Source organism: Erpetoichthys calabaricus, chromosome 14 (genome assembly GCF_900747795.2).
Source record: "Erpetoichthys calabaricus chromosome 14, fErpCal1.3, whole genome shotgun sequence".
NCBI classification, from domain to species: Eukaryota; Metazoa; Chordata; class Cladistia; order Polypteriformes; family Polypteridae; genus Erpetoichthys; species Erpetoichthys calabaricus.
In genome coordinates, this window is record NC_041407.2 from 9,198,815 (window position 1) to 9,226,113 (window position 27,299).

At 43.6% G+C, this 27,299-nt stretch overlaps 1 protein-coding gene across 14 annotated transcripts in view; it reads right to left on the reverse strand.

Moving 5' to 3' along the window:
• The window catches only part of cacna1g (calcium channel, voltage-dependent, T type, alpha 1G subunit), a 453,630-nt gene that overhangs the window by 114,143 nt on the left and 312,188 nt on the right, over positions 1–27,299 (reverse strand). For 9 of the 14 annotated variants that reach the window (XM_051936485.1, XM_051936489.1, XM_051936487.1 and 6 more), the window contains exons 14-15: positions 19,086–19,241; positions 5,562–5,627 (exon numbers count right to left, since the gene is read on the reverse strand). In XM_051936485.1, the coding sequence (XP_051792445.1) occupies positions 5,562–5,627; positions 19,086–19,241 (222 nt within the window). Of the gene's footprint in view, positions 1–1,621; positions 1,649–5,561; positions 5,628–19,085; positions 19,242–27,299 lie in introns of all 14 variants that reach the window. The other 5 variants (XM_051936495.1, XM_051936491.1, XM_051936490.1 and 2 more) reach the window with 2 other exon arrangements.

The following is a 27,299-nucleotide window of genomic DNA, read 5'->3' on the forward strand; positions in this document are numbered from 1 at the left end:
CTGGAATTATAATAATATTAGGTAAAATCTCAGAGACAGCAGATATAAAGATTGTGATCCATCCATTTATCTTCAGACTCCCTTACAGTAACTGCAGGATGCTGGTCCACCACAGAGTACACACACTCACTAACATACACCACACAGGTGGGCATGGAGCCCAATACTCATCAGGTGAGAGGCACAGATAAGGCGTCTGTCAGTGCGCTTACGTGTAAGGTTGAAGGTGTGATACCCTCTGTCACCCATCTGGGCTTTATTGGGAGTGCTTTTAGGACTATGGGGACTTAGTGCTTTGAGACTCGTAGCTCACAACATACTAAGACAAGGAGCCACCTGGTAGATAAGATGCAAGATAAACTGCCTATAAATCAGGTTGTATGATTTTACCAACACTTGTTTTACTCTGCTTATAGTTAATCTATGTATGAATAAAAAAAGGTAACTTTCTTTCCAAACTGTTTGGGTTACAGATATAAGAAAAAGAAAGGGGAGGGGGGGGGCATATTGTGCTATAGTAGCAGTCAATCCTGACACTGACCAGGCTGGTAAGAGTTAACATACAATGGCTAAAGTTGGGATTTGGGGTATTGTGGTGAGGTCTACATAGTAAATAAGGTCACATTAGGACCCTACCAGGACAAAGCAGCCTGATCGACAAACCTGTGGAATTGTGGGAGGAAATTCCATGTAACCCCTGGGAGAGTGCATCAGCTCCACGAGGACAATGGCTTGAGGGAGGATTTGAATCCAAGCCGGTGCATTGGTAACACAGCAGCACAAACCATTAAACCACTGCTGCTCCCATAGCAATAATAATAATAATAATAATAATAATAATAATGAGAAGAAGCAGTTGGCACTCCAACTCCTAATGACAAAACAGTTACAAAAGCAATAGTCATGACTGCTATTGCTACTCTTCTGGCTAACAATAATAATAATAATAATAATGTCTATCTCATTACTGGCACTTCTACTACTACTACTAATAATAATAACAGTCCTGCTATTAGTGCTACTTCTGTAACAAATATGAATAACAATTTTAAATAGAGTTACTACATATTACTATTACTTCTACTACTAATCCTAAAACTGATTTAAATCATTTGGCTACTATTATGACTAACAATAACGGTCCTCTCACTAATACCCTGCCAGTCTGGGAAGTCAATTTCTTTGTCCTCTTCCTGTGGCTACATCGCATCGTTTTAACAAGTTTTAAAAGGAGCAATCATTGCACCAAACACAGTCAAATGAGGATCTAAATAATGAACAGTAAGTGGTTTTCATACCAAATATAGACACCAAAAGTATAGACAATAAATTCATAAGCAAATAAAAAAATCAAAGAGTGAGAACAGTACGTAAAGCCCAGGTCCCCATCATTGCACCTACAGACCAGTACTACGCTACAGAGCAGCTGTGATAGAATGAACTCAGCAGAGCAACATTCCAAAGCATTGTGGGTAGCCAGTGGCCGCCCTGCCTTGAGAAGCAGTGGCTTTCCCACGGCTTGCCCGCAGCATGCCCAGCAGCCTGCTATTGCCCCCTTTTGCGTCACCCCAAAGAGACAGGAATGCTGAGGAATGCTGGGAGCAGGCCTGAGCTCCGTTACCTGAGTCCCATCTCCCAGCTTGCCTTTCTAAACAGAAAAGGGGTTCAATCATGAGAGAATATCCATATTAATGCATTTTATTTTAAACGTTTTTTTTTAATATCGTGACACAAACAAAGGTACAAAAGCTACAAAATTCTTCCCATTTACAGTATCTATAGTGTCAGAGGGGAAACTGGAACGTAAGAAGAAACAGAAGATAAGAGTAATCAGTTTAATCAACCTTATTATTAAACTTCTAATAAAAAAAAAAAAAGTAACTAAAAGAGCGCTTTCTACGTCCGCATCAAGAACATGTGCTTGGTTTACTCAGGCCTGGATCTGAATGTGAAGTGGTGCAGATCAAGGTTCAATGGAGAGAGCTCCACAAATGTCTTCTGTGGTGAAGCCAGCCTGCACGCCACCTTATTCAGACAGACAAAAGCTCAACATATGGACAAGTTCAGCATCCGTTTGATCCATCACAGTCAATGTCCAGGGCACATCTCTCACACGGGTCATATTTGTTTTATGTCTGTATAAACTGAAGAGATGTTTTCTTAATATTAACTTTTATAAACTATATTGAGAGGGGAAATGCAGTGATGAAGAAGGGGATGGAGGTGTTAGTTGTTGAACCCAGGGTAACACCCTCCTGCCATCTTCTATAACAGCTGCTTAGCTATGACTGTGAACACAATGAACACAACAATTAGCGAACACAAGCAGACATGGTTGTAAGTCCCTTTTTTTTTTTAAACAAATGCCCTTTTCTGGCCTGTGAATTGAAGTGCTGGAGCATGGTGAAATGTCTCCGTTTTGTTCCTGTTAGTGAAGGTCAAGAGAATGAGGTGGACGTTTTCAGGCACGCAGCAACACACTCGGGCACAACAGTGACTACCGGCTCTTTATGAGGCCTGCCATGTGACATGGGTGGCATTCGCTCACTTTATAGATCAACAGGCTTTCTCTCTGTAATGGAGAATGACACCTAGTTTAACTATGTTTTTTTAATTTTATTAATGTCTAACAGTATCATATTTTAAATTACAGGAAAGCTGTCTAAGCCAGTCCTCACTCGGGGACTTTTACGACCAGTGGGTTTAACATTCTATGAGCCCTGAGGAAAGGACCAAGTACCTTTATGACTTGGAGAGAGAAGCAGGTTTGAGACAGCAGTTTACGACTTAAGTACCTGTACATCCTCTCTTTCTTGCTTGTCTGAAACTACATTTGAAACTGGAGAAAATAAAAGTGGCTAAGACATGAACAGGTGACAGTGGGACTGGAATGGAGGCCGAGTCTGCCTGAACTAATGGTGTGTCAAGGACAGCAGGACCTATTTAAATTACTGGCTGTGAGAAAGACAAAGTGACTCTGCCATTTTCCATCCTGAGAAGAGGCCATTTCTGCTGGTCTATGCAGATGGGATGCTGGATGAAGGACCATTCTGGACCAAGCCAGACCAGAGACTAAGACAGAGAGCCACCTGGTAAACTAAGCATATTGGATGCTTAACATGAACCAGATCAGATTATTATTATTTTGCCGACATGTGTATTCCGCTTGCTTATATTTTTGACATATTATTTATAACAGCGCTTCTCATCCTTTCTGGTGTCGCAACCCACTGTTTCCCATGCAAGTGTCTTCATGACCCACAAAGAGAGCAGTCATCGGAGTGTGGAGGGTAACCCCTTGGTGAACCAATCCAAAAAAACTGATCAAGGTGACCACGAACAAACTGTGTGTCAAAAAGTGCTGTACGGCCAACCCGAATAGAAATGATCATAAAAGTACGGAGAATTACTCAGAACTTACTCTCACACTTTACCATTACTATCTTATTCACTTTTTTAAATGCCTGAAGCCCTTCTTGATTTTAATGTGCTCACTCAATATGGTGATAATATCTCATTTCTGATTATGCTGCAGCTTCAGCAAAACTGGCCTCGCCTTTAATTCAAACACAATTCTCGCATTTCGGTTACATATGAAAGCAATTAATCTTAAAAAGCACAAGGCGGGGCAACAACGTCTCATGAGAGTTTATGGAAATTTTTCCATTCAATTTCCATACCCATTTAATCCAAGCAGGAGCCCCAGAAGAGCATGAATGGGCACAAGTGGGAATTAAAAGTGGACAAATGAAAAGTACATTACAAGAATTTCATCCACCTAAAAATAAAAGGATAAGTGTCGGTTTGTCTGTGTATCTGTTACGATGTCTCTGTTATTCCAACAGATGGTGCATCAGAAACATTAAAACACTGCTTTTACGAATCCAATCCCAAATGGCATATAACAGAGACATATGCATTTGTAGTAATGCATTGATTACTTAGATTTCAACCCATCTTAGACAGGTAGCACAGATAGTCCACTGTACTAAATGGTTTTGTGTCTGTCTGTGTGTCCATCCACTTGCTATGTCTTTGTAATTGCAACAGATAATGCATGAAAAACATTAATACTGCTTTTACAAATCCCATACCAAATGGCATTTAACAGAGGCATATGTATCGCATGCTGAAGTCTACATTGATTATTTAGTAGTCTTAGATGGATTGCACAGCTAGTAAATATATAAACATATACACACACATACAGAGTGAGTCAAAATTATGTTAACATTTGAATGGCGGAAACAATTTATTCACAAAACATACTACATAGGTGCAAGATGATTTATAGGAATGTCTCAACCCATTCGCCATCATGTTCAACACACGTACCATACGTGGCACATAAATTGTCAACAAAAATTGTATATAAGTATATACATAGCAGCACCATTAGTGTTAACATAATTTTGACTCACCCTGTATATATATATATATATATAAATATATATTTTGCCTATACTGCAAATACCTACAGAGACTGTAAAAAAGATTTATCAAGTTATCCAATCCACCTTAATGAAAAGGTAAGTGTCTATGTGTCTATCCGGTTGCCACATGTTATTCCAACAGATTGTACACCACAAATATTAACACTTCTTTTTCGAATCCCATACCAAATTGCAGATAATAATAATATGCATTGCATATGTCATTCCAACAGATGATACATCCAAAACATTTCTAGTAATAAAATATGTTGCATCACAAACATTTGTAATACTACCTTACTACATTTAGTAACATATTTTATTGCTACAAATGTATGTAACACATTTTATTACTACAAATGTTTTTATTACTACAAATGTTTGTGATGCACCATCTGTTGGAAATACAGATGAAATGCATTTTATTACAACATGCATTACAAAATGCATTCGATTGCTTAGTGTACTGCAAACACTTAACACTGAGATCTACGTTGATTATTTATATTGCAGCCCATCTTTGACATGTAGCACAACTAGTTAAGTAAAGTCCATTAAATGACTTGTCACGAAAAGCAACGTAATCTACATGAATTCTGACTAGTGGTTCTGAAGAGCTGCTTTTAAAATGAAACAGGCACGTTGATGCGGCAGTTGGACCTCAAACCGTGAGGATGTGACTTCAAATCCTGCTACTGACACTGCATGACCACGAGCAGGTCTCATCACCTGCCTGTGCTGTGCTGGTCCAGATGTAGAGGAACCAACAGAAGTGGTCTCGGCATGTAGTTTGGATACCCCCAGAGAGATGTGCTCAGACACACCCAGGACATGTCGGAAGGACTTACCACTCTGGACTGTCCTGTAAGTATCTGGGAATTCCTCAGGAAGCTCTGGAGGTAGTAAGGAGGCCTGGTTGGTGTGTTGCTACTGTGACCCTCACCAGGATGTGTGGAATGAAAATGATGATGATGATGATGACAAAGATGCTTTAACTTCAATGGACTTAAAACCAAGTCTGCTTCTACCAAAAAACAACCACACGTGACTAAGAGCCACAAAGACATCAAGTCAGACTGTCACTGTTAGTTTCCACCGGTGGTCTTTTCATGCGATCCAGCTACATACCCCGGAGTCGACAGGCAGCTGAATACAGCTTAACTGCCCAATCGCTTCTTCCCTCTTGGTAATTTCCTGAAGTAAAAATGTTTAGTTTGTTTTTAGACGTCCAAGTGAATTGATAGAAGCACACAATAACCTTGTCCAAGAACAAAAAAGCAAAGACAAGCCATTTCTTAGTTCAAGGCTCTACCTTGGATGAAACTGTAAAGTGTTATCAGGCTGCAGGAGAACTTTTGGCACATTTAGCACAAAAATTAAACCCATCAACAGAGCAGAAACAAGAAAAAGAAAGAGAAACACTGCAATTGTTGGGCTTTGACTTTTACTTCATATTGATGAAATTCACCTGGACACATGGAGGCACGGGCTGATCACCTCGTTCATTCAGTGTAACCAGTAAGGAGACACAAAGCCTTCAGGATTAAGAAGCTAATCAAAGTAAAAATATAAGTACAGAAACAAAGTGAAGGATGTGAAAAAGAGATGAAATCTGAAAGAAAGGAAAAGAGTCAGTTACTGCTAAGATAACAATGACAAGCCGGACTGGAATGTTACACTCAGAGTGGACAAAATCCAGGATTCCATGGAGGAAAATCAGAAAACCTCCTTCACTGGTGTCATTAAATCCTGAAGCCCACGCCCGTCTCATGTAAACCGCCGTGGATTCTTTCCTATGCTCGTCGCCAGGGCCCAAATTAAACACACCGTGTCTGGTCGAGTGCTGCAACACGGTACAATAAAACGAAACAAAAGGCCATTGTCATGATGCATGAGGGGCCAGCGAAAGCACGCGAATGGCAAGCCTGAGGAGCCTTCGAAAGGAGGAAAACAGAAGGAGGCCTGTGGATCAACGCCTGCAGAGGCCCTGAAAAGCAAGACTTCAAAACAAAGTGGTCAAGTACTAGGAGACGGCCATCCAGCCCTCATGGCTAGACGTGGATGGGGTGGGACCAGGGGTCTTGTAGCGGTCCAGCCAATACATGGGGAGAGCTGCAGGAGAAAACAGGTTAGAAGTGAGTGTCCAGCAGGTATCCCACTGTATATGGTGCCTTTCATATTTATCTGTCTACACTATATAGTGCCTGTCACTGTCTGTCTAATTTGGTTATATAGTGCCTTTCATATCTATCTGTGTGTCTTTCTATCTATAATATAGTGCCTTTCATACCTATTTCCCTATTCTATATACCGCCTTTTGCTGTCTAATGTATGGTATATAGTGCCTTTCATATTCTACAGTCTATCTACAGTATATAGAGTCCGACAGTATTTGTCCATCTAGATTACATAATGCCTTTCATTCCATCCACCTACCTATATTACCAGTGTATAGTGTCTTTCACAAGCCATCTCTCTACCATAGAGTGCTATCTATCTATCTATCTATCTATCTATCTATCTATCTATCTATCTATCTATCTATCTATCTATCTATCTATCTATCTATCTATCTATCTATCTATCTATCTAATCCTGCCTACTATACTAAATTCTTTCTATCTATCTATCTATCTAATCCTACCATCCATCCATCCATCCATCCATTTTCCAACCCGCTGAATCTGAACACAGGGTCACGGGGGTCTGCTGCAGCCAATCCCAGCCAACACAGAGCACAAGGCAGGAACCAATCCCGGGCAGGGTGCCAACCCACCGCAGGACACACACAAACACACTCACACACCAAGCACACACTAGGGCCAATTTAGGATCACCAATCTACCTAACCTGCATGTCTTTGGACTGTGGGAGGAAACCGGAGCGCCCGGAGGAAACCCACACAGACGGGGAGAACATGCAAACTCCACGCAGGGAGGACCTGGGAAGCGAACCCGGGTCTCCTAACTGTGAGGCAGCAGCGCTACCCACTGAGCCACCGTGCCGCCCTCTAATCCTGCCTACTATACCAAATTATATCTATCTATCTATCTATCTATCTATCTATCTATCTATCTATCTATCTATCTATCTATCTATCTATCTATCTATCTATCTATCTATCTATCTATCTATCATAGTGCCTTACATATCTGTGCACATACCCACCCGTCCTTAACTTCTCGCATATAATGCACTTCACTTCTATGGCCATGGAATATTTCAAGAAACCAAATTATTTATTAAGAGGAGCCCCAGAGAGAGAATGCCAAGTTTTAAGCCTGGTCTCCTGGAATTGTGAGGCCACACCATTGGCCAGTTTAGAAAATGAGGTGTTGGTGCCAGATCCCCTCACGCCATACCGTTGACATTGTGAAAACTCTACAACACACGTGACAGCACAGACACTTTGGTGTTCACGGTCCTTGTGCTTCTCTACTTCACCAAGTACGCCCCATTGAAAACACAGTTTTCTGTCTTCACCATGCCATGAGATTCAAGTCTCATCCTCAGAGGAAGAGCCCATTAGCGGCCAGCTGATGCTATGCTCTGTTTTCCAGCTGCCACAAATTGTTTTAGGACTGCAGCTGATTAATGAAGCATGCCATTTGGGAATTTGTGAACGGTAAACTGGTATTTTCCAGGATAAGTGCACACTTTGAACAGGACTAACTGAAGAAATGCTACCTTGTAGCCATTAAAAGCAACAAACAGGATGCACATGACTGAGGTGGCACTGCCAAGTGGATAGCATGTGAAAGGACCTCAGTACTCAACAGGCAGCAAGAGCACAACACATTCGGGAGGAAGAGGATGAAGAAGAAGAGGTCAGGAAGGCAGATAAGGCCATTCCACAGATAAGATGCCATGTCTGTTGTGTCTACTTTGGGATCATGCAAATGGAGTCAGTTGGCACGGCATGTTTAACTACTGAGTGCCTCCTACACTCTGCCAAACAGCTCACCATGTCCTCCCATTTCAACACACACAGCAACCTGCTCCCTACAACCACATGCACGTCCAAGAGCCGCAAAGCCAAAAGTGGGGACAAGATGTGCACTTGTGCTGCGTGTGGCGTACTGGCATATATAACACCAGGAAATCCTGAGCTAATGCTGGCATTCAGCGGTAGGCAAGATGAATCCCTGGGGTCCAATCAGCCTGCAGCTTGGAGCCATAAAGCATTAACGTCACCTGGCCTTTCAAGCAGTCTGCCATACAGATGTGCCAGGCCGCTACCATCTGAGAGTGAACAGAGATGTAAGATGCCACTGGCTTCACTTCAGAGATGCCCCCTGCTCACTTCAAGTGCACAGTATGTCTTCATTCTTTTTCTTTTTAGACTGGGCTCATTCTAGCTTTGTTCACTTCACAGCATACAAGTGTAGCAACAGCCTGAGGCCACTAGATGACGCAATGTTACGCTAGTTTCTTTATTTAAGTATACCAACGTATCTCACTCCAATTTTCATTATGAAAGTGGTGCTGGGTGGCACTGGGTCAAAGTTTTAGAGCATGAAATGTTCTGGAATGTGCTGTCAGGGGTAATAATAATCAGCTTGACAATTGTAAATAATCAGGGGGCTTTTGGGTTTGTAATTTATTTCCCTCTGCAGTCTTAAAGAGATTTTGATGATGCCAACAGGGGGTGCTTATCCTACGGTCTGTCTGTGGATCCCAATGCCCAGTTCTAGTGACGGGGGACACTGTGCTGAAACAATTACTGCCATCTTTCGGCTGAGACGTAAAATTGAGGTCTTGACTCTCTGTGGTCATAAAAGTTTCCTGGGCATCGTTCATAAAGAGTGGGGTGTACCCCGATATCTTGGGTAAACTGCCCACTACGGCCTGGTCATCGTAGGCCCTCTAATAATCCCCTGTCCCTTACTGTCTAACTATTTCAACCATCACTTCATCACCTAACAGCTAATGTGTGGGGAGCTTACCGGCGCAATAATGGCTGCCATCGCATCATCCAAATGGATGCCACACATTGGTGGTGGTTGAAGTGCCCCCCCCCCCCCCCCATCTATGTAAAACACTTTGAGTACATTAGAAAAGAGATATATGAAAGTAAGTAATTATTATTACTATTACTATTATTATTATTATCTTAGAAGTGGCACAGCAGAGGAGCTGCTAGCATTGCTGCCACAGGTTTTCAGGGTTCTGAGCCCAAATCCAGTGTTTAGGTTTCGGAGGTGTGGATGTTCCTCCAGGAGGTCCATCGTCTGTCCTTATCCCCCCAAAATGTTCAGGCTAGGTCTACTGGTGATCTCAGAGTGGTCCTGTGTGAATGTATGCATGGACCGGCACCTCATTTAGACATGGCTTCTGCTTTCCACTCGGTTCGGCCAGTTTAGGGTCTGACCCCAGGAAACGTGAACTCGATTAAGCAGGTTTAGGAATGTTGTGTTATTTTTATTTCCCTGCTTTAGAAAGATGAGCTCCATGAAAGTCGGGACTCGGTTGAGCTTTTAATGGGCTATTTCCCAAGGTGCTACGACTTCCTTCTACTTGTGCTGCTACTTTTCTACCTTAAGTGTGTTACACAAATGGCTGCATGCAGTCGCTTAGAGTCAAGGGAAAGGAGAAAAAAGAGAATTTCTGGGATTTTTTAAGATCCTAAATAGATAGATAGATAGATAGATAGATAGATAGATAGATAGATAGATAGATAGATAGATACTTTATTAATCCCAAGGGGAAATTCACAATATATATAAATATTTATATATAAATATCCATCACATCTGAGCAACTTTGGCACTACAAGTCCAAATGACGTAAGACTGTAGCGGGCGCCACATGTACTATTGTCCCGTAGTCAGTTTGAGTCCCCTTTAGGCTGTACATCAGGGTTGCTGAGGGTTCCCCAAAAATGGGGAAATACACCTTTAAGGGGAAGACACAGCGCGGACAGGACAGTTGGGGATGAAGACGATTTAACCAGAAAAGAAGGGAGAGATTGAGAGAGAGACATCGAGCGGTGGAGCAAGGAGAAGCAGCGAGTTAGCGGCAAAAATCCACCTGCGTGCCACCTACTGGAAGAACTCGGAGATGCAAGGGAGACGCGTCTCTGAAGACAAACTTCTTTTTGGTTTCACCGGAGTGATCGACCTTTGAGACTGGTATTATTGGCATCGGCTGACGGAGTACTCCGTGGGGCTTCAAGCATTTCACTGTGCTCATGAACTGTAAGGACAGTAATCCAGTTTGGGGAAACCGGGTTATCGAACATCTCGCACCCTAATCTGTGAAAGGTTGTCTTTGATTCTTGTTATGTATTTGTTTTTTTGGGGGGGGAATTACATAAACGGTCTTGTCTGTTAATATGTAAATATAACCGTTTCCTTTTTTTTCCTTTCATTGCTTTAATGCTTGATATCTTATGCCGATTTGGGGCGTGCGGAGAGTGGGTCATAAATAAGGACGAGGATTAGTTACATTACCCTGAAAGATTTCGACAATAAACTGCGTTTTCCTAGCAGTGTTCTGATCAGGCAGCAGCCCGGGGTTTAGTTGTTCTCCCGGGGCGGCAGTACAGAACAACGTTTTTGGATGTTCTTGGGCTCTTGTTGATGTCTCAGCTCTGTTTGAACCATTTTGAGTTTGGTTGCCGTGATGCCGTCTGTCAATATTTGGTGAGCCCCGCCTGTGTGTGATGTCGGGGTTGGTGTGTGGTCACGTAGTTTTGCCAGCCATTTGATTTAAGGACGAGCTTTGTGTTCTGCATTGTCTGACTCTGTGTCTTGTTAGGGAAGAGAAAACTCATTTCTGAGCTAATATCGTTTTTGGTTTTGGATTTTGCCTGCTTACTAATTTCAAATTTCACTGCACTGTGAACATGTGACAATAATGACCCCTCAATGACTAGGAATCAGGTTCTAATAGAAAAGTTTACAAAACTCAGGCTCCCTTTCCAGTAAAGATCGCCTGTCATTTCATTGACTGCTTCTTCCACAGGTTCAAACAAATACTGCAGGCACGGTGTGAGAGTTCCTAGCGACTTTTATGTGAAAAACCTTTACCTGCCCTAACTATATAAAGTGACGCATGTCCAGAAATGGCTGGAAACTTGGAAAAACAAACTTTTGTCATTTTCTATAACTTTCATTTAAAAATCTTTCTCAAAAAGGCCACTTTGAGGGTCACTTTTTTGTTCAAGGTCAGTAGGTTTTTAGCATGTCAGGATTGTAACAGGCTAATAATAACAGGCTCGCTTCTCTTGTCCACTTGATCCTTTTACGAGTTGTGCGTATCCCTGACAAACACACATACTGTGGAATCACAAAGTCTTCAGACCCCTTCGCTTTCTGCACACTTCACTGCGTTGTAAGTGGATACATTTGGTCTCATCAATCTACACTCAATTACGAATGATGACAAAGTGAAAGCATGTTTTCAGAAAGGTTCATGTAGTTTGTAGAAGTTCCTTTTGGCAACAGTTCCAGCTTCAAGTCTTCTGGATAAGTTTTTATAAGTGTTGCACATTTGTATTTGGACAGTTTATCCCATTCTTCCTGGCAGATCCTCTCATGCTCCGTTAGATTGGATGGGACACTTCTGTAAATGGCCATCTTCAGGTCTCCCCACGCATGTTCTGTGAGGTTTAAGTCTGGGCTTTGGGTGGGCCACTCAAGGAGTGTCTGAGACTTTTCCTGAAGCCTCTCTAGCATTGTCTTGGCTGAATACTTTGGGTGGTTGTCATGCTGAAGGGTGAACCATCGCCCCAATCTGAGCTAATGTGCACTCTGGAGCAGGTTTTCTTCAAGGGCATCTCTGTATTTGACTGCATTCACCCTTCCCTTAATTCTGACCAGTCTCCCTGTCCCTGAACCACCATAGCATGATGCTGCCACCACCATTTTTCAACATAAGGATGGCATCAGGCAGGTGATGAGCAGTGCCTGGTTTTCACCACACATAGTGCTTACATTCTGCCCAAAGAATTCATTTTTGGTCTCGCCAGACCAGGCAATCTTTCTCCTGATGCTCTCAGACTCCTTTAAATACCATTTGGCAAATTCCAAGCAGGAGTTAGTCTCTCTAACATCCATGCCTGATTGACTGACTGCCGCAGAGATGGTTGTCCCTCCAAAAGGTTTTCCCATTTCAGTAGAGGACTTCTGATGGAGTGACAGTTGGATTCTTGGTTACCTCCCTAACCAAGGCCTTTCTTGCTCAGCTTGGCCAGACAGCCAGCTCTAGGAGCAGTTCTGGTGGTTCCACACTTCTTCCAATTCACGATTGTTGAGGCCATTGGGTGCATTCTAAGATTTAGAAAAGGTTTTATCCCCTTGCCCTGGTCTATGCCTCACCACAATTTGATTGTGGGGGGTCTTCAAAGAGGTTCTTGGACTTTATGTCTAGGCTTTTGTCCTGACATACATTGTGAATTGTTGGACCTTCTAGGCACTGATACATGTGTTTTTCTAAATGATGTCCAATCAATTCAATTTGCCTTAGGTGGACTCCAGTCAGGTTCTCAAATATCTCAAGAAGGAGTAAAGCAAAAAAAAGGCACCTGAGCACAACCTGGAGTAAGTGACTTAGATTTTTGATTTTTAATAAATTTTAATAAAGCTGCAAACCTTTCTGAAAATCTGTTTTCATTGTGCCATTATGGGTTATTGAGTGCAGGTTGATAGACAAAAATGGTCCACATGATGAAACAGCTCCTGATCTTGGCTGGCAATCCCCCAGGCAGACACACGGTCCAGTCTTCCTACCAAAACAGCCCCCCGGGAAATGACCTTCTAGCTGAAACAGCCAGGTGTTATGTGGGTGTCCCCTTGGCCTGGTCCAGCCACTTGGGTCCCCAACAATGAGGATCTTACGAGCCGGATCACCCTCTGGGAATCATGCCGTGTGGCTGTCATGCCGTAACTGACGCTCCCTCACAATACAGTGTGATATGTGGCCAGCCTTTCATCCCGGCCAATACCCCCAGGCCGCCAGGTGGAGTCCTCCCTGCAGCATGGAGGTGCCCCGAATGCCAGCAGGGAATTATGGACATTGGAGTTCTCCTTTACAGCCCTGCTGGATACCATGGGGGCCGCTAGAAGGAGCTGCAGGGAGGAGCAGCAACTATTTGCCCTATGCCCCGGAAGTTCGTCCAAGTCACATGGACAAGAGGAATGACGTGCTTCCAGGGTGAAGAAGCGGCGTTTTTATATGACCCGGAAGTGTTCCTAGTCACGTGGACAGAGAGGGCGAAACACTTCCGGGTCAAGGACTATATAAAGGACTCTGGGAAACCACTACGCTGAGCTGAGCTGGGTGGAAGGGTGGCAATGCGTTTGGGAGTGTGGAGGATTGTATGGTATTGTTGATTTATTATTGTGGAGTGGAGGGTGCTTTGTGCACGTTATTGTCTGAATAAAATTAATATTTGGACTTTTACCTGGTGTTTGGCGTATTGTCCGAGGGTTCAAGAGGACGACAGCGACCTCTATCTGCCACAACAGGTAATGTGCCTCATTCGGGGCTCCATGAGCAACAAAAAGTCAAACCAACGGTACCCAAGGATTCTCCAAAGAGTCATCTCAAGTCACTGGATAGCGTCCATGTCTCGTAACCATATAGCAAGAGAGGAAGCACCAGGACTCTAAAGACTTGAACCTTCGTCCTTTTGCAAAGATATCAGGAGTGCATTAATTTAATACATTTACAACACAATAAAGTGTGCAGCAAGTGGAGAGCTTTGTGATTCCACTGCACATGCATGTTAGTTCATTTGTCCCCATGAGGCTGAGTGCGGCCATACATGAACTTGTACCCATATCTGCCTGGACAGGCTCCATGCCACCCCTACTCTACTTGGGAGTGTAGGTGGGTTCACATGAATATGCTGTATAGAATGTTGCACGGCGGCACGGTGGCGCAGTGGGTAGCGCTGCTGCCTCGCAGTTGGGAGACCTGGGGACCTGGGTTCGCTTCCCGGGTCCTCCCTGCGTGGAGTTTGCATGTTCTCCCCGTGTCTGCGTGGGTTTCCTCCCACAGTCCAAAGATATGCAGGTTAGGTGGATTGGCGATTCTAAATTGGCCCTAGTGTGTGCTTGGTGTGTGGGTGTGTTTGTGTGTGTCCTGCGGTGGGTTGGCACCCTGCCCGGGATTGGTTCCTGCCTTATGCCCTGTGTTGGCTGGGATTGGCTCCAGCAGACCCCCGTGACCCTGTGTTCGGATTCAGCGGGTTGGATAATGGATGGATGGATGGAATGTTGCACCCTGGAGGCAATAACTTAAAAGGAACATGTGAAGGAGGTCCTGCTTAAAGTGCTGAAGTAACATCAACCCTGAGCATCGGACTAAGTGAGTTTTCTTGTTGTTGCTGAGCACGCAGTCAGTCTGACAGTCAGTCCCCGGCACAAGGGACTCAGAAGCAGCAACTCCAACCTGTCAGAAATCAGCGGCTGAGCTGCTCTTGCTTTGACCGCCATCCCCTTTCCAGGCTACACCTTCTCATTTTTCCTCAATGTTTCAGAGCTTAGGGGCTTGGCCAGTGTCCACTTCATGAGTCACCCCACTATTGGTGACACATTTGTGTAATTGATTCCCATGAGGGTGTGCTCATTTCTCACATACATACACACACACTTCTCTTTGTTACACCAGGTCAATGCAAAAAAAAAAAAGGCCAATGGCAGAGTGAACATCGTGTGTTAGCCATGCATGCTCTGGTGGACGCCAAGAACATTTCCTGATGTTTTACTGGAAGCCACGCTGTGCTGCTGCTGCTGAACAATTTCCAGACGAGTAAATCCTCCAAATCCACCCCTCCCGATCCCTCCTGGGGACTTTCAAAACTCTCCTGATCTTGCCAGTCTGGCGGAGACAAAAGTGTAACGATGCGGTCTGCTCGAGCACGGAAACAAGCACTCTCAGTCGGGCCTAATGAAGGAATGACGGCGTAGTCTAATTGCATCTTGTACCTCAGTTTTCAAGAGCTGCTCTTTTATCTGGGTCCATCTGTAGCCTTCAGTTCCAGAGACTACGCTGCCGCATCGAGCTTTACGCTCTGGATGACTCACTCGGGTAGTTTAGCGAATGTGGCACTTTGGACAAATCCAGCTCACATGCTGCTGCTCTGCTTACATGGTCAGCATGGAGGCGGCCTTCACTACAACGAAAGGCATGGCTCACGTTGGGATGCATCACAGTTTCTGTGCTCACTATGCCCTTCCTTCTCAGAAGTGATCACTGTGGAGGGGGTCAAATAACAGCATCACCTGGGCTAAACTTACACATCACTGGTCACACTGGATGACATATTACAGTGTGTCAAATACGTCGCATTGTGGACCTCTTCAGGGCTGACAGAAGGTAAAAGATTGCATCCCAATCAGACAAGGGGCGCTGTCACTGGTCAACTCTCTCCCCAAAGGGGCTTCAACAAAGTGCTGAGGAAAGGGTCTGAATACTTATGTCAATGGGATTTTTTTTATCTTTAATAAATTTGCAAAAATGTCTAAAATCCTGGGTTCGCTTTGTCATTCTGGGGTATTGAGTGTTGCTTAATGAGGGGAAAAAATGAACTGAAATGATTTTAGTGCAAGGCTACAATATCACAAATAATGAACAAAGTGAAGGCTCTAAAGGCTTTTTGAAGGCGCAGTATGCCAGCAGTGCCCAGTACATGCTGAGGACCCTCACTGTCCCTTATGGATTAATTATCACGTGTGGAGCTTCATGAGTTAAACTGACATCACTATTAGAACAAATGACGACACCGAATCCCTGGAGTCGCCCACCTTCTGCCTCCCTGATCGGACTCATCCTCTAATCGAGCTCTCGTTCTCATTTCTCCTTTCCAGCGCCTCTTTGACGAGTGACGCAAACTGAAAACAGAATTCACCACAAAATTCACCAGAAGGCTCAGACTAAACAACTCCGCTGATTTTTAACAGCTTCATTTACGAGCGTTTTAAACAGCTTTTTGATCAAGTGAGAGCAGCTGTGCAAACAGATGACTTTATTTGATTTGTTTTATTTTATTTTCTTCTGTGTGTGTGCGACACGGCACAAAAAAAAAAAAAAAAAAAAAAATTGCATCTCATCCGTCATCCTCGAGTGCCGCCCCAAACGTCTTTTGACGGCTTTAACTGTCGTAGTAATTAAGACATAAAGTCAAATAAACTTATGCAAACAAACATGCAGACGCTCATTGTCTCCACTTCCTATTTATAATTGTCAAATCGTTATTAAATTAAACAGCCTAATCAGGGCGCAATTAAACGTTTCCTGCCAAGTCGCTCATTTCATCTGAATTTCAATGAGCGCAGCCGTTTGCTTGCAATCACGTAGCTGAAAACATAGGCGTGTGTGCCATGTGCTGCCTTCTCCATCTTGAGCCTGCATTTTCAGTTACTCATCCACCTTTTTTCCTGAACCCAACTGTTTCAGTTTTAGGGCCCTGGAATTCATCGTTGTATGTGACAGGAATACATTCTGTAAGGGACACTAGTGTAACGTCCAACCATCCATCATCAGAACCGCTGAATCCAAGGCAGGGTCACAGCCTGAGTCAGCAAAACTGGATACAAGTTAGAAACCAACCCTAAAAAGGGTGCCAGCATGATATAATATAATATAATATAATATAATATAATATAATATAATCCATATTACTAACCGAGAATGGTAAACCGGATGGCATGGACGCAGGTACACGGCGATGGGACCATGAGACGTACTGCGCAGGCGCGTACAGCGCGCGTCTCATAAACCGCACGCAAAGTCGTATCCACCGCGCACGAAGGAGTCACGGCCCAAAAACGAAAGAGTTCAACTGACGTGAATGAGAAATGAAGCAACAACGCGCCCATGGCTAACAACTACCGACACTGCCACACAAAAAAGAAGACTCTGCGCTGCAGCCCAGATTCAAACAGAACAGGCTACGGAGGCCCCACGGGTCCATAAAGTACGGAAGGCGCAGGCGTCAGCGCCATATTGTGAGTGGCACTACTGCGGAGTGAAGGCACAGGCGTCACCGCCATATTGTGAGTGGCACTATTGCGGAGTGAAGTTAGGAATAATGTGCTGCTTGGGTCGACTAATGTATTTCAGGATACCCAACGCCGGGGGTAGGCGAGGTAGGCGAGCAGAGGGCGGAGCCCCCTTGTATAATATAATACAAGAACAAGTGTCTGTGTATCTCTTTGTCCGTCCAGTTGCTATGTCTCTGTCATTTCAATAGATGGCGCATCACAAATATTAACACAGATATTATGAATCCCGTACCAAATGGCATATGACAGAGACTTATGCATTGCATTTGATGGCACATCACAAACATTTGTAGTAATGCATTTTATTTTATTACTACAAATTGTTTGTGATGTGCCATCTGTTGGAATGACACAGATACAGCAACCAGTGCTCCATTTTTTTCCCATAGTCCAAAGACATAAAGGGTAGGTGAACTGGTGATGCTAAATTGGCCCGAGTGTGTGTTTGGTGTGTATGTGGGTGTGTTCATCTGGTGATGGACTGGTGGTCTGTCCAGTGTTTGTTCCTGTCTTGTGCCTTAGGCTGGCTGGGACAGACTCCAGGGCAACCCTGGTCTGGTTAGAAAATGACATGGCATAATATAATATAATATAATATAATATAATATAATATAATATAATATAATATAATAGATCCAAGATCCTGGGTGTGAATTTCACTCATGATTTCTGTCCATGTTTGCACATGCTCCCAGTGTAAGTCCCTTTTCCAACCAAACCTCCAAAGAATGTGTTTGTTACATTTACTGCTGACTCTAAAAATGACAAATTTCAGTTTGTGTGTGTGTGTATGCGTAAGGGGGCACTGCAAAGGTGTGGCACCTTATCCAGCAAGGACCCTGTCTCCCCATTTTCATGAAGCAGATTAAGCAGCTTTCAAGAGTGTAATGTAAAACATAGAATTAAACAGAAAATATGTTCTGCTGGAGGTGGCTATAGTTACGCAAAAAGAAGTGGTAAAAGCACCAAATGCAGGCTGGTCACTGCCAGCCTTGTAAGTACTGGCAATAATGATAATAATAATAATAATACATTCTATTTATATAGTGTCTGGCCACCCTAAAGGAAGTCAAAGATCATATAAAACCACTTAAAATGTTTGCATTGACATGCATGCCAGCCAGGCCCTCTGCCTCGCATCTCTGAGAGAATTGACCTGTGCAACCAGGCTGAAAGACCTGAGGATGGGCAGATAATACCCTGAGGAAGAAACAGAATTAGGAGAATGGAATGAAAATGAATGACAGGTTATGCTAGGGCAGAGCTTCAGGATAGCAGCAGGATGAAATCCACTACATTGAAGACTTTTTACCTGCTAGAAATGAGGGCTCTAGAGTGTCAAAGAGGTACCACAGGGCACCATATGAGGTTTCACCACATCAAGAACTGCATCTCACTGCTTTGGGGGAACAGATTATGCAGTGAAGAACATGAAAAAGTGTCATGCATAAAAAAAAAAAAACACATTATGGCTATTAAGCTGGCAATACGTGAAGAGCAGCTGAAGGTGGGACATGTCCAATGGCCTTCCCAGCCTCATTCCTGCAGATGATTCAAGGCCCATTGAGCTTGGAGACTGGATGAGATCTTCTGAAGACCTTAAACAGAAAACCAAAAGTAGGAGCAGGAGACAACCTACCTCTGTTTGAAACCCTTCCACCAGGATGGCAACCAACAGATTGAAGAGTACATAGTTGCCAAAGGTCATAAGAGCGATGAAGTAGAGTGCAGCCCAAGGGGAGGTGGATGCCATACCATTATAAAGAACCTTGTTCCAGTCTTCCTGAGTTAAAATCTGCCAGATAGAAAAGAATTCATTAGACAACAGGGAGGATTTCAAATGGCAGAGTTCAAAAACAAGGGCTCACATTCTAGATATATGGAAACAATCTTACTGGAGCAGGTAGCCTGAATACCCCTCTCTTGTGTTTCAGCTAGGGTTTCCCACCTGGCTGGGTATCAAATGCCATTTTTATGTCTGTTTCGTTTATTTTGAGTCTTCTGTTTATGGTAATGTTGGTGATCATTTAATTTTTAGGTATCTGTGTTTCTTCCTCTATGTCCCATGTGTTTTGTGGGTGGTTCCCCCAAGCAGATCACCTGCCCATAACTGCCAAGGGGATGCTCTCAGCCACATAAACACTGGGAAAACCCACAGTCCCTTGCGGTTCATTCTGAACATTCTCGTGATGGTGAGTTCTCCTGTGTATATTGCTTTTTGATTATTTTGCGATTTTCTGGATTTGTTGCTTTATTGACTTGTTTTTCTCTTTATCTGCTGGAATTGGGATTGGGACGTGTTTGCCTTGGATTGCCTTTGCATATTCAAGCAACTTCTTTTGCCTCTTGTGCTCCGTGGATCTTCATTTTGTTACAGAGCAGTTTTGTAAAATAAATCTTTCTATGTGTTTCCAGGGTTTGACGGTTATTTCCCCCTATAGTGAGCATGATTGGGGTTGGCACTTTGTTAAGAATAAAAGATGTCACCATTGGTGTTAGGAGGGGGGGGGGTCTTTGGGTGATCTTTGGCACCAGCTCCTGATTGTCCCAGCCCCCACCACTGCCTAACGTTCTTTCTAAATGACATCCATGTTCAACTCGTGTTAATCTTCAAGGGGGAATCTCCTCCTGGTTTTCTATCCAACATTTGTGAGCGACTTGCATGTAAACCCAAACAGGAATGACATACCCGAGACCTCTTCCGGTACAATCTGCAATAATATGTACAGCAATTGTTTCTTCATGACTCCATGGTTTGGCCATAGAATTTTCACTTTTGCCTTTGGGCAGCAAAAAAAGATGGAGCCAGCCCTGCACACATCCATGAAATGGCCGCCACTATGGCTGCTGCTGGTGACAACTCTCTGAAGGACATGTGGAGTGGCTTTGGGGCCAGGGGGGTTTAAGCCTCAGTCAGCTTGCTGGTAAGGACAGAATGAAGGTGCTGCTGTATATCCTGCATTGGCTGCTATATCCCTGTGATGTCACACTGACCTCACAAAGCATCATGGGGACCTAGGAAGAAGTATGCCTAAGCATGGCAAAGCACTGGCAAACCCAGCAAATTCCCTGCAAAAAACGCTTTGGTGAATTTCAACAATCAACACTAGTAGGTTGTTCCACTTAAACATTTTATGGTTAAACTGTTGATTGACTGTGATTAAGTCCATTGAAGATTACTTGACAAACAGGCAGCAGCAGGTCGGCTAACTTTGAATGTGCTGAAATGTGCTTGTCATGGATTTTCAATGCCTGTTGACCGGAGGTGTCACAATGGAATTCTCACATTGATTTAAACACTAGGTAGAGGATTAATTATATACTGTAGTTAATGGCTAATTACAAGCTATCTGTGGCCTAATAAATGGTTTATGAACGATCTTCAGGGAAAGTGTGCCGTGAAAGACAAATGTGGGACAAGCATTAAAACATGAACCTAAAACCAAGTATGGATTAAGACCACCACGGGCCCTGGGTGACTTAGCTCCTTAACAGAGAGTTGATCATACTTTTAACAATTTAGCACCAGATAGCTAAATGTTCTGCAGTGGGCTGGCACCCTGCCCGGGATTGGTTTCTGCCTTGTGCCCTGTGTTGGCTGGGATTGGCTCCAGCAGACCCCTGTGACCCTGTGTTCGGGTTCAGTGGGTTGGAAAATGGATGGATGGATGGATAGCTAAATGTTGTATGGTCACATGGAGACTCGATTGTTTCATTGAGTGGTGGGGGCTCCCCCTTAGAGAGTGAATATTGATTAGTACCCAAACAGAACGGCCTGATGGTAGATCTTAAGGGCAAAGTGCAGTTTGGTTTAGGATTAGTAGAGGTGGCACAGTGGTTATGAATGTGGCCTCAGAACTCCCATGTCCCAAGTTTCAATCCTGGACCTGTGACAGTGTGTGAGAAATATGCATTTCCTTGGTGTGTTTATGTGGGATCTCAGTTTTCTACTGGCATGTCATTTTGGTAAATCAGCTTATAAGCAAGTGTGCCATGTGATGGACTAGTAGGACTGGGCACTAGTGGGATAGGCTCTGAGCCCCTGCCTGCTTATAAGAGAAGAAGAGGCTGTGGAAATTGGGTAAATGGAGTTAGGAGAGGCATCAGTCTGTGTAAATACCAGCCTTTTCACGTTCTGTAACCCACCTTCTCTTGGTCTGGGCCACCCGTGAGCACATCAGACACAAGAGAGGAACACAGATGTGCAGAATGCTTGCACTCTGTATTTGATTTTTGTTATTTAAACAGACATGCTCTGTACGGCAATTATCTATTTGCATACTTGAAACATTCATCCTGTAGGCAATACACACACTGAAGGCAAGTCGCACGTTTAACTGCTGGTGCTAAATTGGTCCGGCTTGAGGGAGACTTGATTGCGAACAAAACAAATTGGTGATGGCGTTGGTGAAACTTGCAGTAATGTGAGGCCCCTGCTGAAGAACTCTGATTGCCACCCTACAGACTTTCCGCCTTTACTCATTATGTTTCTTGAGTAGCCAGCGGTGTGAAGTTCTTTAAAAAAAAAAAACAAAAGTGCTTCTCAGCGCACTCAACGATAAGTAACGGCAAATCAAATTCCAATCAGTTTTACAAAGATTTACTGCAAACACCAATTCAGTGGAACAATCCAAATGAATATGTACTCATGGCATGAAAAGTCAAGGTTTGTAAGTGAATGAGTGCCACATTTATGTCATTGGCAGTAATTGGACACAATATTGAACAATGTAATCGGCCTCACAGTGCTCAGTTTAACAGATCTGCAGCAGGAATGAAGCTTTCCAGACCTTTAAAGAATGTCCATGGAAAGATATGAAGATTTTGTGGATATTTCTGCCTTTTTGTTTGGAAGTCACTATGGAAGTCATGTGACCAGTTCTGTTATCAAGGCCTACCTATATACATGGATGATGGTGCACATTTCCTGCTATCCACGTATTGGATTGAAGACACAACCTTATTTTGTATTAAGAGTCAAGGAAGGGTTTTTAGGTGATGGCCTGAGATTTTTTTTTTACTTTGATTTATTTCTATTTTCTGTTTGGGCGTTTAAGTCTTTTTTTTTTTTTTTTGACTCCTAGCTGTTATACAATCATTCATTTCCTGGCCTATCTAATCCTATTATACTGTTCTGCCAGGAGAGAGTAAAAAGTTTTATTCAAGGACTGGGAGTAACATGAGGAAGTCTGAGGTCAGAAACAAAGTCAATCCTTTCTTTCAAAGAAACTGTAAATATAATCAAAAAATCAGCATTCAGAATCGACAGCAAGATATTAAAAAAATGCTTTCTTCAAAACCAAGACGCTATCATAAATTTAAAGTCAAAAAACCTTTATAAAACAAGCCCACCTGAGCCAACCTTTAAGTCCCTGATGTAAGGAGGACAGGGTCACGACCTCTGTGAACACATTCCCAGCAACTGGAGGACGCATCATGGCAACAGGATCCACAAAAATGGCAACACCCAAGAAAAAAGCCGAAATGTCTATGTTATGCTAAATAAGAGCAAATTAACAATGAGACAGATCAGGAGACTGGTGTAAGTCGAAAAATGAAAGCAAGGGTAAAAACTGAGAGATTAAGGGCACAAGCCAAAATCAAAGTCAAAATGGCAGAAGCAAAGCAAAATATCAGTTGATCGAAGTACAAAATAAGAAATGAGGAAGGGAGGCAGGTCTTTAATACAAAAAAAGAAAAGGTGGAAGCAGGGAGACCCTTGAATTATCAGTGGCTCCCCATGACCTGGAGGTTTTCTGGTCCTTTAATTTAGGAGTTGGGGCTCAGGGTAGCAGGAACATCTGGTGCAGAGCTGAAGGGAGCTATAGGAGGCGGCCCAGAGACCGATCCTAACCCCAGACGTTACCCCCAAGGTACTCAGGATGTTGCTAATTGTGGTCACTCAAAAGACAAACTTGGATTTGAGAGAATGGCAACTAGCAAGCGGTTAACTGGTAGAAGGCATACAGACCAGAGGCAGAGGAGAAGAGCAGGAAAGTGTTTTCAGGAGAAGAAGAAGGAGGAGGAGGAGGAGGAAGAGGAGGCCAATTTAATATACTCAAACAGGTCAGCAGGCCAACCGTAACCGAATGCGAAACAGCAAATGGTAGCAAGGCCTAGAGATGCTCTAGTGTTTATTTATGTCTTCCACCATCTGCATATTTCTGTTTGTTATTATTTTTGTCATAATAACAATTTTACTGATCAGTTATTTTGATGTCCTTGTTTTTATTTGATTTTGGTGTCCCTTGTTGATTAGAAAATCAAATAATGTCAGTCAATCAATCAATAAATAAACCAATTGATGGATTAGAGAGTCACCTAGCTGGTCAGTGGAAAACTAAAGGACAGCCTATGTGTCCTTCAAAGCTTGTCAGGTGCCTGCAAACGTGACAAAGACCCAAAACTGATCCCACTCAGCGTTAATGGGTAGAGGTAGGCTTGTTTAATTTGGCCTCGTGCAGTTACAGCCAAAGCACGCGTCATTTGCCAATTTAAAGTCAGTTGTTATTTTACCTGTCACTGCTATTTACATTCTCCCCGGGCAGCCTAGTCTGTGCTGTAACTCCGAGCTCTCCAACACCGGCGTTCATGAGCGGCTGAGTGAATAATGACTTGTGAAGCGAGTCTTCCCAGCTCGGATTCCTTTATTTAGAACGCACTCTTCTAAATCCCAAATACACCTGTCGTTTTCTCTCTTCACCACCCTGTAAGGCCCTTTTCACACCTCTGGGTGACTCTGCGATCGCCTTTCTAAAACAACAGCCAACATGCTCAGGAGGGGCCAAGCCTGTGGCCTGTGATAACAAATTCATCTTCAGGCATGACTTTTTACTTTGTGTAACATCACATAGTACTTACTGTGACCCCCCGCCCCCCCCCCTTTACCCCACCCCATGGAATTTGCCAGCAAGTGTCCCACTCCAAAATGAGCTTCTCACATGTATAGGTTTATAGGGTCAGTATTGTCACGCGTACTGAGTACTGTGGAATTCTGACTTGCGCGTGCTGATCAACATGCACCACGTCGCCACTCTCCAGCACCATGATTAATGAGTACCTTAAAACTTCTGTCCTCCTTATCTCAAAATCTCAGAACACACTATGGAATAGCATACACCATCAGGAGCCATTTTAAGCTTCACTTAAATGCTGATGACATAAAGACATAACAAGTACAGTGGATTCAGAAAGTTTTGCGACCCTTTCACTTTCCGCACACTTTATTGACTTGTTAGATTTAATTTCAAATGGATACATATGCCATTTGTACCCATCATTCTACGCTTAATAACCCATAAAGACGAAGTGATAAGAAGCTTTCAGAAAGGTTTGCAGATTTGCAGCAATTCCAGCTTCAAGTCTTCTTGGTAAGTCTCCACTAGTTTTGCACACCTGGATTTGGGCAGTTGAACCCAATTGTCCTGGTAGATCTTCTCAAACTTTGTTAGACTGAATGTTAAGGGTCTGTAAACTGCTATCTTCAGGTCCCACCACACATGTTTTATGGGGTACAAGTCTGGGCTTTGGCTGGGCCACTTAAGGATACTCAGAGACTTGTCCTGAAGCCACTCCAGTGTTGTCTGCATCAGGAAGTTTTTGTGCTGAAAGGTAAACTGAGGCACACTAGGAATCTGAAGTTCATGTTAATCTATAATGCATGATTAAAACTGTAAACCTTCTCTCCTGTTTGTCTTTGGTTTGTGACAGGCTGGTAAGTGCAAACATATGAGAACTAAACAGAGGTATGACCAGAACATCATGTGTGGGTGGGCATTTGGCTTGTCTGGGGGGGCAAAAAAATATCCATCCATCCACTCCCCCCATTTTTGTAAGGGGCTCAAATAATAATAACAGTTTTATATAACATAAAAGCAAAAATTGTGGCATAAATCATAACCTATTCTTCAATAAAATTAACAGAGGCAATGGAACTTGTATTATTATTTTTTGTGAACAAATATAGAACTACATCTACAAGGTACAGTAAATATCAATAAAGTCAAATGTATACAACATATAAGAGCAAGAACAGAAACGTGGCTTATTGTAGTCATGGGAGGCTATAGGACATCAGTTTCCAGTGTTTAACCTGGATATTATCTACAGGACCAGTCTGCGGTTACTCTTGGCAAATTCTGAAATAAATTCATTCACGTCTAGATTTTCTGTGATGTTTTTCTCATGTGCCAGAATGACTACATTTCTCTTCCTTGAATGCAGCATTGTTCGGTGGAGTGGAGTGAGAATGCGGTTCAAAGTAGAGAAAGAGCTTTCGCATGCAGCTGAAGACACACAGTAATGATGAGTGCTGTGATGCAGACATGGCTCTGACGTGCGGGATACTAGACGCGTGTTTGTGGAAGCCACCACCGTCTTTTTCTACACCTGTTTGGCGAATATGTCCTCGTGGTCCGAATTGGAAACACTAAATTTGTGGCAGGCAAAGCAAAAGCTGCCATCACGGACAACAGAATATTCAAGCCATGGTCGAGACTGATACCAGCTTGCACTAAAACATCTGAGTGTCTTTCCGAATGCGCGCTTGGGATAATTAATTAAAACGGGCTGGGATGGGCTATCCATATTTAAGTCAGGCAGTCCGGACTGTATATTTTGTTTGGAGTACCCGACATGGGCGCAGAGCTGGAGGATTGTGTAGGCTTATCTACATCTTTTGGAGTTTCAGTTCCCGACGTGGGTGCGCTGTGCTCCGTGTTGGTAGCAGCGATGCTGGGCTCAACCGTGGAGCCAGCAGCTTGCGGAGGGACAGAGGTTGAAGATGTCTGCTATTTAATAAGCCACCTATGCATAGCCTTTGGTGTTACCAACCAGAAAATAAAAAGAATGGAACGTATACGCTGTTTTAATTAAAGAATGCGGTCAACAGGTTCAAAATGTGCTGCAAAATGTGCGGCAAAGTGAACTGTGAGCAGCGCGGTGCCTGTCTAGTGGAGGAGACACTGACGGATACACCGCAAATTCAAACGGGCCGATTGGAAAGCAACTCAGTTTTGAAAATCAAATGTTATTCTTCTCCAGAGTTTTCATTGGACAGACAGAGCATTTCACAGGGTGGGCACGGCTTGTCTCTGGGGGGGGCAATGCCCACCCCAGCCCCTAAACTCCCCCCCCCCACCCCGGTCACGCCTCAGGAGCTAAAGCAGGGATTTGGGGCACCCTTTTTAGGTCTATGTAATAAAGAGACTGAAAGTCAGAATATGATCACTTTATGAGCCTTCCACTATAAAGTATCCACACCAAGTGCAGTAAGGGCTGAGTAGGTTTGTGGGCAGAAGTATATAAAGAATGTGTAGAAGGAAGCATCCACTACAAACGTGGCACTGCTAGAGTAAGGGGCATTCACAGCTTGTATATGACTGGACATGGCACTTGCTGGGTCTGTTGGGATGTTTTCCACAGCAGTCCTCTCAGACCAATTTTAACTGAATCCATGGACAGAGATTTAGGTGACATCAATACACGCCAAGTCAAAAGATATGATCATTGATCTTCAAGTTCACGGGAGTTTGGTAAATTTGGAGTCAAAAACCAAATCCATCCATTTTCCAACCCGCTGAATCCAAACACAGGGTCACGGGGGTCTGCTGGAGCCAATCCCAGCCAACACAGGGCACAAGGCAGAAACCAATCACGGGCAGGGTGCCAACCCACCGCAGGACACACACAAACACACCCACAAACCAAGCACCAATCGCCAATACACCTAACCTGCATGTCTTTGGACTGTGGGAGGAAACCGGAGCGCCCGGAGGAAACCCACGCAGACACGGGGAGAACATGCAAACTCCACGCAGGGAGGACCTGGGAAGCGAACCCAGGTCCCCAGGTC